The 12046-nt window shown below is 46.3% G+C and overlaps 1 protein-coding gene across 1 annotated transcript; it reads right to left on the reverse strand.

Annotated features, from left to right (window-relative positions):
• Positions 1-2236: 2236 nt before the first annotated feature.
• LOC141921901 (interleukin-17F-like) lies at positions 2237-5017 on the reverse strand. Its single transcript, XM_074820831.1, has 3 exons — positions 4926-5017; positions 3824-4068; positions 2237-2474 (listed from the first exon to the last, which is right to left on the reverse strand). The coding sequence occupies exons 1-3, from the start codon at positions 4950-4952 to the stop codon at positions 2237-2239; spliced, it is 510 nt and encodes a 169-aa protein (XP_074676932.1). The 5' UTR covers positions 4953-5017.
• Between the last annotated feature and the right edge of the window lie 7029 nt (positions 5018-12046).

The raw sequence follows: 12046 nt of genomic DNA on the forward strand, positions 1-12046 counted from the left end.
GCTACTTCATAATTCATCCAGTTAGAACAACTCTTAAACTAAGCTGATGGGTGCTTAACAGCATCAGCACAGGAGCTTACACCTGTTTAGCTGCCACGAACCCAATACTAAAATAATTATGTCTGGAGAGAGAAATATAGGCTAGTTTTCTCCCCACAAAACAAGTGAGGACAACCCCACAAGGTAGGTTTATCGAGAGGGAGAGAAATAGGTCAGGAGTAAGAACCAGGGTGTGCAATGTGCGATTTCCTGGTCAGTGGTTACTGTAAGAAGAGAGCTGGTGTTATGCAAGAGCATGCAGAAGATGCCTCCATGGGTTTGCACTCCACCACATGAAGAGCTTGGTGGTCATAATGAAACAGCTGCTGCCACAAATGAGTACATACACTTGTAACTGAATGAGACAGTTTCCCTGCCTGGTTACCCATGGCTTGTTGAACTGGGTCCCAGTGACCCGCGGGGCAGGGAATACACCTGACTCGACAAACAAGCACTAAGGGAGTCATTTAGACCCAACGACTTGTCTGACCTACTCAGGGGAGGAAACCCAGGGTTTACCTGCACCAGGTGGATCTAATTTAAAGTGGCTGAAATGAAATACAAAAATGCTTGCACACAGGTTTACCCTGGTTTAAATGCAGGTGAACAAGGAAATATGGGCTTAAAACCTCCACCAGCAGAAGCCAAAGTCAGACATCTGAGAATCTGGCTCAGCTCTGGATGAAAGATAAATAATGTCAAAAAAAAAGCAACACTGCAGCAATCTGATAAAATAATAGTGGGTCTTGTTAGGCTGTGCTCCTTGTATAACTAAGGAAGAAAAAGGGCAATTCCTCCTTCCCTAAGTTAGGCCACCTCAGCTCAGCAGGCAGTCCTGCCCTGGAGGTGTTTATTCCTCATTCCCTTGATGCAGAAGGATCCTCATCCACCACTTCAAGCCCAACACCTAATATTTGGCTGGCTAAAGAGAGGTGAGATGGAGCCATCTTTGCACATGTCCCTGAATTCCTGCTCAGCCAACCATTCAGCTAGTGGAGAAGGTTGCTTATAAGGATGACATCTTGTCTGGAAGAGGATAGGACAGGGCTTTTCTAGCTCACATGAGTGAGGCTAGACCCCCATCCCAAATCCCAGCTGCAGCCCTGCAATGCAATGTCTCCCACCGCTTTTCCCACCATACCTAGAGACCATCCCCAAGATCTAGAGGACCTGGCTCCATTGCCAACTCCCCCAGCGCTGCCTGTATGACCTCACTTCACCACTTTCAGACCTTTCTGGCATCTTTTCATCTGTTTAGGCTGCAAGTTCTCTTGTGCCCCCTCTTACTCATATCCCTGCACCGGAAAAAGCCTGATCTTTGCTGAAATCTCTCAGTGCTACAGCAGCACAAACCCATTCTCTGTGTCTACTTTCATTCTGAGCTACCATAAAACAACATTCCTTTAAATAAAATACAATTTTTATTCAGTAGATAAGTTATTGAATAAATACAGATAAACATTTACCAATTTTTTTATACTCTGAGCACATACAAAGCCATAAACACAGTCATAAATAGAAGATATAAATAGAAATATAAACACTTGTTAGCTCTTTGCTGGTTTAACACTCAATGCAAGTGGACTCAATTCTGTCCCAAAATGCTCTGAAATAAGTCAGCCGCTCCTCCCCAGGGGGGCATCCCACCCTGAGTGCAATGAGAACCAGGCCTAGGGGCGTTTGTGTCACATTTACACTATAATACACTAGTGAGCAGGCATGGCCAAAGGACAAAAAGGGACTAAAGGATAAGGAAGGGAGGGAGAAGGTGAAGGAGGACATACTTTTTGTGTCAGTGCTGGCTGGTATGTATATATTAGGGCAATTTACTGCCAAGGACAACTTTTGAAACTATAATTCATTTGATTCACCAAACTGATATAAGCCACAATGATTAAAAAAAAAAAAAAACACCAACAAAAAACAAGAAAACCCCCACTGCTTTACCCTCTCCCTGCTTGGAGTCACAAATAAAACTTTTTCTCCATCCCTCTCTCTCCCTTCCATCACCAGCTCCCAGTGACTTCCATTCAGAAATAAAAACCAGCAAGAATCAATACTTTCAGGAGGTAATTTGCTCAGATTTGGAAAGGAAATGTCATGTTGAATTCCAGGGATGCAAGCTGGGCATCTCCCCTAAGAGATGTTCATAGGAGACATTTCTTCTTCCTGATGTTGTCTCTCATACTAATCCCTCCTAGGACTGGTGGTGGATGACTGGAGCAGCACACGTGCAGCCCACGGTGATGACTTTCTTCTCCAGGCGGTAGGTGGGCAGGCAGCCCCCCTGCTCCCGCCGGAGGACAAGGATCTCCTGTTGGATGGGGACAGAGTTGAAGCTGTGGTCCTCCTGCCCCAGTGGGTTCACGCAGCCAGAGAGGCGGCACTTGGCATCAGCAATCACCTGGGGGAAGCGGTTGGGGTCCTCATCAAGCCTGGGGATGGAGACACAAAAGGGTTTTATACACTTGCATAACGTGGTTGGGCAGGATCTTCTTGTTTATCTCCATAAAAGGACCATGCTATTTACCTGTGTATCCTCACTATGAGACACACCCGAAGAGTTTCCCTATCTTAAACATTTTTAGAATTATTTCCTAGAAACTGAATCAGTTTGGGGAGGTTAATACCACCATATCACTCTTTAGCAGTTGATGAATGGAGTGGAGCTGGGTGAAATACAGAACTGATTGCAAGTGGACTACTCTTTTTTGTTTGGCTTTGTTTTAATTTCAGCATTCAAAAATTTCTTTCAGTTAGGAAAATGTAAAATTACAATGTACTGACATCTTCCTTTTCCTAGAGGAATAATTCATTTCATCATCATTTCAACCCCATGCAACACTACAGGCTTGGGGCAGACTGGCAGGAAAGCTGCCTGGCAGAAAAGGACCTGGAGGTGTTTGTTGACAGTCAGCTGAATATGAGCCAGCAGTGTGCCCAGGTGGCCAAGAAGGCCAATGGCATCCTGGCTTGTATCAGAAATAGCGTGGCCAGCAGGGACAGGGATGTGGTCATCGCCCTGTATTTGGCACTGGTGAGGCTGCACCTCAATTACTGGGTTCAGTTTTGGGCCCCTCACTACAAGAAAGACATTGAGGTGCTGGTGTGTCCAAAGAAGAACAATGAAGCTGGTGAAGAGTCTAGAGCACAAGTATTTTGGGGAATGGCTGAGGGAACTGGGGGTGTTTAGCCTGGAGAAAAGGAGGTTCAGGGGAGACCTCATCACCCTCTACAACTACCTGAAAGGAGGTTGTAGAAAGGTGGAGGTCGGTCTCTTCTCCCAATTAACAAGTGATAGGATGAGAGGAAATGGCCTCAAGTTGCACCAGGGGAGGTTTAGACTGGATATTAGGAAAAATTTCTTCACCGAAAGGGTTGTCAAGCATTGTAACAGGCTGCTCAGGGAAGTGGTGGAGTCACTATCCCTGGAGGTATTTAACAGACGTGTAGATGTGGTGCTTAGGGACATGGTTTAGTGGCGGACTTGGCAGTGTTAGGTTAATGGTTGGACTTGATGATCTTAAAAGTTTTTTCCAACCTAAATGATTCTACGATCGACAAAGATTGATAAGATGATTAGAAACCATTCCAATGATGTCCCTTTGTGCTGCAGTTTCTCTTGGAGAAACCTCACCCAACATCAAAATGTGTGTTTCAAGAAGCGTTTGCAATATTCACAGAACTCCACGCATATGCTGAGAACCAGCCATCGTTCACCACAAAAAAAAAAAAAATCTGTGTAGCACAGCCATTGCAGTTTAGACAACAACTAAACAGTTACCTGTAATCCCAAGGAGCGAGTGATCTGTTTCTGACATCATGGACTGTCCTAAAGGCATGATCTGAATTGCTGATACGAACGTCAACTTTCAGCGTTGTAGGGAATTTGAGATCCTTTTGGTTCAGACAACCTCTATTAAACCTTACAGAGCCACTGTCCTTGTTGGGTGGAGGATGACCTACCCTCCCACGGGGTGAGCTCTTTACAGTGAGTGCTAGAACCAGCACCAAAAGCAGTGGTCTGAACTGGGAGAGAGAAAGGTGTCATTAGTTCAGTTCACTCAAGAAAGAAAGAACACAAAGAGCCAAGCCTTGACTAAACTGGACCATCAATGGACCATTTTCATATTCATATTTTGGTGAGACAAGTCAGCATGAGCAGATAACACAACAATGCAAATAATACTCATCACAACAGATGCTAAACTCTGATTCGAATTCTGATTCATAGTTGGCTCTGCACCAAGAAAAGCATCTCTCCAACAAGCTATGAGAGGTCCTCCTTCGCAGTCAAACAGCAATGTCTTATGATCTGCAAGGTGGGGTAAGGACTTTACTGACCCCATGCCTAAGCTTAGAAACGTAGTAAGCCATATGCATTCTCAGGATGGGAAAGGTTAGCCACCTAGCAGCCGTCTGCTGGAACTAACCTTTTTTCTCAATGAAATCTGAGATTCTTGGGCCATTTCAGGAGCTACGATTGTAGGAAAAGACAGATAAATTTTAAGAAAATCACAGGAGTTGACAGTACTGCAAATACCATCCAGGTTGAAATTTAAATGCACAGACATTCACTTCACAGTGAAATTTCAGCAATTTTGATAACATGCTGCCTGATGTTGACTGTCTCTCCTAATCTCACATCAGCAGTGCTCCCCTTACAGATAAATAATGGATAGTCCTTTGTCTCCTTGCCATTCAAGCACCAAACCCACTTGCAAAAGCTCAGGAGAGAAAGCTGTGTCAGACAGACTTAGCATCCCACTCAGCTCCCACTAAGACCGAAAGGGCTGTTTGCAGATAACAGCATCGTGGGATCTGCATTCTGCTTTTTCTTTTGCAGCAAATATATCTTAACAGTTACACCAAATAGAAGTACTCACCACTGCAGGATAGCTGGCAAAAGCCATGGCAACCCCTCTGCTGCTTTAGCCAGATGCACGCAGAGACAGAGCACAAGAGTTCTCCTTCTCCGAGACCTCTTCCACTCTGCGTGTGTCTCAAAGCCAGTTGTGATCTCCTTTTTATAGTCAAGTTCAACCTCTACCTTCCTTTCCATTGCAGCATATAGCTGGCTTACCTGACCCGAGGTTAGGAGCTGATATTTCATTTTCTAGCCCACTTCCTTCCGCCTACCTCCAGAAAGGGGAGGGCAGATACTTATGTCTTCAGAATCCCAAATCAGCCAACACACTTTATTCAGGCAGCTGAATAGATAAGGGAAGAAAAGGAGAAAAAAAAATGTTCAGGCAGTTTTTTTCTTCCCTTCCCACCCACTCTTTCTAATATTAAAGCTCTCTCACCACAAACACATCTGTGGATGCACTTCCACGTGACTCACACAAACCATACGACACAGATCAACAAGCTGCAAAGTCAAGCACCGAACAAGTGTTTCAAAACGAGGACAGGACATGGAACTTCATGGTTTAACCTCCCTTTGCTTCAATTGAGCAATCCACCCCCACCTCATATCGGGGATTCCTCTGTGCTGCGGTGACCTGGCAGGGGAAGGGTAGATACCCAGGGGAAGTCCTCCTGGGGGACCTCAGGGCACCAGGAGCTGGGATGTCTTCCCCATTCATTGCTGAGATCCCATGTTGACATTTTCTGGAGAGCTCTTTGAAAAACTCATGCAAGCCCTGTAAGAGCCCTGAGGACACTAATTGTCCTTACTGACCTTGACCAGCACCACTATGGGTTTCCCTCCACAACCCATCACCAGGATCCCCATTTCAGCTCAGCTTTGGGCCCCCAGGCCCTGCCTGAGATACGCTGTAGGAGTGATGGTTTCCTGCCTCTTCTCTGGCTTTGTCTACTGGATGGTCCTTGGAGTACTGTTTCTCCTGGATGGACTCCTTGGACATACATGGTAGACCATTGCCATGGCCATACTGTACTGCATTTTGCCTAGGTCTCCTGTGAGTGCCAGGGGTCTGGAGAAAATATAAAGTATTTTTAAACAGCTTTTCTTCTTATTTTCAAGTGCCTGAAAGGGCTGTGTTTCCACCAGTGCAGTGACTATAGATGGTGATGGCACAGCAGTGTGTGGGGTGAGGTGTGGGGACAGTGGGAAGCATAGGACCCCCTGTGGTAACCACTGGAGCAAACTCACATGGAGTCAGTATCCTGGCAAGCAACGGGGAGTGTCTTTTGATGATCCTGTGAAAATCCCACCAAACTTGATTAAATCACAAATGTTTATAAAGCTTCAGCACGCAGAATGTAAGGGCTTGGCAGAATTTAGCAGCTAAACCCTGGATGGGATTAATTGCTCCTTAAGGATTTTCCCAATGTGCTTTTTCTTCTGCTGTGTCAGTATATCTCACCTGTTCAATAAAATATATGTTTAAGCCCTTGGAATGATGAGAAGGTAATGCTGTCCTTGTTTGGAGTTGCCAAATCCAGTAGCCCCAAATTCAAACCCAGTAGAGGCAAAGCTGCTGCAGCTCTATGCCCCCACATCCCCCCCGAGTAGCAAAGCTGAGCATGAATTTCCAGTAGGCACATACACACACACACTCACATACATAATACTTATATAACTTATATATGTATGCAGATGTCCAGCCATATGGATCGACACAGGCAAAAATCATCACTCAAGCAAACACAAACAGGACCAGTGGCCTCATCTTGCTCCCTTCTCTAGCTGATCAGGATGAAAGCCTGTTAGGGGAAAATAGGTACATATATATATACAAATACGTACAAGATGGATCTCTCCAGTAGCTGCCCCTGGATCCCCCAGTCTCCCCATTGCTTCATGTAGAGACACAAACACACACCAGTGGGTCTCCCTGTCAGCTGCTCCAGTCTTATGACCTTACCAGTAGCCAACTCCCAGATCCCACAATCTCTCCCAGTATCCCCAGAAGCCAACTTGCAGACCCTCTGGTCTCTCCAGCATCCTGCCCAGACTTACAGCTGCTCCAATACCTGGAGTTAGTCCAGCATGATGTCTTTAGCATTTCCATGCTGACATACATACTCACACAATATGCACATACCCTGGACCCCCTGGTTGCTGGTCCTTAGACCTTGCAGGACTTGCATTCAGGGTAGAGAGTGAAATTATACTAAAAAAAAAAAAAAAAAAAAGAAGAACGCTAAGAAAAGGATTTAATAAGAAGACAGGGCACAGAACTGGAAGCATTTCTTTACAGAACGGGTTGTTGGGTGTTGGAATGGGCTGCCCAGGGAGGTGGTGGAGTCCTCATCCCTGGAGGGGTTTAAGAGTCAGGTTGACCCAGCGCTGAGGGATCTGGTGTAGTTGGGAACTGTTAATGTTGGGTTGATGGTTGGACTGGATGATCTTCAAGGTCTTTTCCAACCTAGACAATTCTGTGATTCTGTAAACTCAGTCAGACAAGTATACTGACCACCGTCCCACTCACGTGTGATCAGCCCCTATCATCCCTCCTCTCATTTTCCTGTTTGTTCCTCACGGATCCACCCTGATCCTTTCCTTTCCCCAGCTTTGAACCTTCTCCTAAACTTCCCATAATTAAGTCTTGCACAGCCCCTAAATGGTCTTCCCAGCACACCATAATGTGTCCCATACCCCAAGGTGATGTTAGGAAAGCCTTCCCCATTGGCTTGTCTGGTGGGTCTCACAGCTGGCCTTGGGTTGACCATCCTCCTTGGACAGCCCCGAAAGAGCTGGGTCAGGGGTTCCACTGGCACTATGTTATTTGTCTTCCTCCACCTGGTACTGTGCCTCTGTTCCTTTCTGTTCATGAAAAATAATGGCTTTTAATCACACAAGCTAACAATCCCCATTTTCTAATTAGGGGAGGGAGGCGTGAAAATAAAAGGGGAGGCAGGAGCAAGGACTCTGCTGTCTGTGATCCAGCAAGGATCAGCTACAAACTGGAGGGGAAAGACCAGTGCACGTGCTGTCTCCCCCAAAGCACCAGCAGCTCTCTTTGAGAGTAAAAGCTATTTTTATTGCAGAGGAAGACCATGTAACCAGTTTGATCAGCTTCTCTGTGGAGAAAAGCCCCAAGAGAAGCCTCTCTCAAAGCCATGTAGCCAAGCTGGAACAGGAGGACTGAAGCGTAGGACTCTTCATACAAATTCATCTTCAGTCCTACAGAAAAATCAACTGATTCATGGCATTTTTAGGCCTCCAGAAAATCAGGATCCTCTCACAGATTCATGCCATTTTCAAGTGAGAAGGGACTAATCTGGTCCCTGCTCTAGCACCTCCCTTGAATAATACCAGCAGAAATCTCCATTGACTGATGCTTTATGTCACTGCAGGATGTTGTTATGATTTTGCGGTCTGATTCAACCAAGAGTTCAGAGATCAGCAACCCATCTCACCTAAATTTTTCATATTTCTGGTTACTAAGTTCATTTACGGTGATATCAATTTTGTGACACGTTTCTATCCTGACTGTTCACATCTATATATCCACAAATGCATCTACCGAAACACGAAGTGTGGAAGACCAAGAGAGGGTAGAATTACCAGAAATCCACTTTTACAGCCCAGAAACCAATGCCCTTTTTTTCCCCTGAACGCTTTCAGTGAAAGGAAAAGGGCCGTGCCATGAAAATGGGTTGGATTTGGTAGGTACAGGGTTAAGCGGAAATTTTTACATGCGATGAAGCAATGACGTTGTCACGTCAAACACTGGGTTATTAGCCCTGACAACCACTTTCCATTCACATTTGCTGTCTTCAGCGGCTTATACCTTCAGCAAGGATTCCCTCTTTGACCCGGAATTTCCTACAACTGAACTGGTCTTGAGTTGAAGTTCTCTGAAAACCTGATCTAAAAGAGGTCACCTAATATGAATCATAAGGGAGAAAAAAGAACTCATTATCACAGAATGGTTTGGGTTGGAAGGGAACTCAAAGATCATCTAGTTCCACCCCCGCTGCAACAGGCAGGGGGACACCTTCCACTAGACCAGGTTGCCCAAAGCCCCATCTAACCTGGCCTTGAACCCTTCCAGGGAGGGGGCAGCTACAGCTTCTCTGGGCAACCTGTGCCAGTGACTCACCAGCCACACAGTGAAGAATTTCTTCCTAATAGCTAATCTAAATCTACCCATCTTTAAACTTAAGAGTTTAAAACCATTACCCCTCATCCTATCGTTACAAGCCCTGATAAAAAGTCCCTCCCCACCTTTCCTGTAGCCCCTTTCAGTCCTGGGAGGCCGCTCTAAGGTCTCCCCGGAGTCTTCTCTTCTCCAGCTGAACCCCCCCAACTCTCTCAGCCTGTCCTCACAGGGGAGGTGCTCCAGCCCCCCGAGCATCTTCATGGCCTCCTCTGGACCCGCTCGAGCAGGTCCATGTCCTTCTGACGTTGGGGCCACAACACTGGAAACAGCACTGCAGGGGGGGTCCGACAAGAGCGGAGTAAAGGGGGAGAATCTCCTCCTTCAACCTGCTGACCACACTTCTCTTGATGGAAAAAGCTCAAAAAAACTTTCACTCCCATGTTACAAAAGCTTGGAGCAGGAATGGGGACTTAGAAATCAAAGTGAAGTTGTAATTTCTCTAAGAACTCTTCTACACTTGAGTTTACTGTTTGTGCTGCAGGATTCATTACGCACTTAGGTTAAGGTTTTCGTAACACTGCAGGGGCTTCAGGTATAAGACATGCCTGATTTCAGGTTGGTCTTGGATGCCACATCCATCTAAGTTCCTCTGAACTTTCAGCTTTCACACCTCACAGGAGGCACCTGTACCACCTCCCAGGATACATGGAATTGAAACTCCAGAGCAGACAGAAACCAAAACTACTCAAGTGCCTTTGAACCTAGAGGAACAAACATCAGGCACTGAACCATGACCTGCGTTTCACTGACTTCACTACTGGGCAAAGCAAGTGCCATTTCTCAGCTGTATCCTGCAGATATTCTTAGCTAGTAGTCACGCTTTGATGACATGATCATTTTCTGATTTGGAAGCATGTGCCCTGCCATGAGTGAAGGGCTAGGGAGACTAGATATGTCTGGAATCCTAAGAAATTAATGGAGCTTATCAGGAAGAAATGTTTCTCTAGCACCCTTTAAAGCCCCACCACCACACCATCCCATGGATGGGGTTCATTGGACCCAGTGTAAGTGTCTGTATCCCAACAAGCCACCATGACTTCTGCTGTGAAAATAGTCAGCATTTGGGGGGCAGGTGTCTCAGCCAGCTCAGCTGGAGCACATCAGAGGACCTTCCACAGCCTGCAGCAGAAAAGGAGATAATGGGGTTGAAATCACAACCCCTGAAATCTCCGGATGTCAGAGCCAAATAAATATTTTAGAGCTGAGCTCAGCAGGTCAGATGAAGCACAAGCACAGGGCAAGGCCTCTACCTACTCCTGCCTCAGTGGCCACCCCAGGTTTTTCCCTTCATGACATGTGACACCATAAAGTCACCTACCTTCTGATTTAGAGGGCTGACTGTATGCATCCGTGCTTACCCACGGCGGGGTTTGCTGACAGAGCTTTATCACACCGGCAAGACTCATGATCAAGTTGCAGACCACAGCCAAGAGATGTGAACTGGAAAGACCAAATTTTGAGGGGAAACGTGGCTGCCACAGATACCGGCTGCAGAAACCTCTGCATGGGGCTGTCAGCATGCACTGCTCCAGCACGACAGCAACCGCAGCATTGTGTCGCTGCTGGTGGCCCTCGGAGGGGACCAGCGACACCTCCGGGCTCCCTCTACGGGTGATGGGCAAACCTCAGTTTTGGCTGCCACCCCTGGCTCGGCTTCACACTTTGGCCAGAGCTGTGGGTTGAGTGGGAGGCAGGGATTAGTTGACACTGATGGTGCTGACATGAGGACTTTACCCCTAGTCCCACACCCTAGGTGCTCACCTATCCCACAGCAGGCAGATAAATAGGACATTTAATTTCTACCATCAATATCCCTAAGAGTGAGGGGACTAAGGGTTTAAGAAATATAATACTAAGATGTAATGCATTAAATAAGGCATCAGGAAAAGTCCTGGGTGCAGGACCCGACACTGCAGTCACACCACTGATGCATGACCCAGCCCTGGAAGGACAGATGAGCTGGGTCACAGGTAATACACAAGAGTACCAGTGGATAGACTCTGTATTGAGCCACTCAACCCAAAACAAGGGTCAGGGCCAGAACTGGGGCTCGTGTTCTCACTCCCATGCAGCAGGGATGAGACCAGGTAAATTATTAGGGACATGACTTGAGAGAAAGCAACAGAGAATGTTTGAGACCAAACGCTTGGTTGCCCGAGTTGGATTCCCTAAATAATATTTTTTTATTACCTGTGATCTTTAATCTCAAAAGGAGCACGATGTCCCTCAAGAGAGGTTGCATGCTCACCATTTCCCAGGGGGATCTGAAGTTTATGCTCTCACCTATTTTGTAGGGTTCATCTGAAAAGTCAGCCGCTGGTCTTAGTCACACTGACATGATCAGCTTTATTATCTGATTCTTTCCCACCAAGATAAGTTTTAGTCAGCACATTATCAGCGCCATTCTGGGGAAAGCCCAGCTACCTCCCACTCACATACAGGCTCTTCCTTAGGCAGTGTAGGTTGCATTTGCACGCTCTAACCTTCTGCCTGGTAGGTCTTCCATAGGTCAGGCCACAAAGACATGGAGGTAGCTGGCCTCCGTTGCTTTCAGATCCTTTGGAGAGCCTGGGTCCAAGCCCTTCTTAGCATATGGTGTTTTGGAATGGCATCACGTAGCCAGACTAGAGAGTTGCAGAAACTACTGTACCTTGTGCACTATTTCCCCCCATGTATTATAGGAAATTGGGGAGAAAGGGATCTTGGAAAGGAGCTTAGTGCATCTGTGGCCTCCTGTTTGGCCCCAGCATAGCAGCACCTCTACTGGAATCATTCCTGATCAGTGATTGTCTAACCTATTCCTGAAGATCTGCATGTTGCATTTAAGCTCGTTATTCTCTTCTGTGGCCAAAGATAAAAGCTTACTTCTTTCTTCTTTGAAACTCTATAACATTTTATACATCCCAATAAAATGGGGTCTTGACACCAAC

The sequence above is a fragment of the Strix aluco genome, chromosome 3 (assembly GCF_031877795.1).
Source record: "Strix aluco isolate bStrAlu1 chromosome 3, bStrAlu1.hap1, whole genome shotgun sequence".
NCBI classification, from domain to species: Eukaryota; Metazoa; Chordata; class Aves; order Strigiformes; family Strigidae; genus Strix; species Strix aluco.

What these genes read in the sequence shown, in the direction of transcription:
- LOC141921901 (XM_074820831.1), bottom strand. Translation starts at nt 4,952, where the DNA reads ATGGCTTTTGCCAGCTATCCTGCAGTG. An exon ending in TTGCCAGCTATCCTGCAGTG is followed by an intron (nt 4,069 to 4,925) that starts GTGAGTACTTCT and finishes TCTCTCTCCCAG; the next exon opens with TTCAGACCACTGCTTTTGGT. An exon ending in CTCGCTCCTTGGGATTACAG is followed by an intron (nt 2,475 to 3,823) that starts GTAACTGTTTAG and finishes CTCCATCCCCAG; the next exon opens with GCTTGATGAGGACCCCAACC.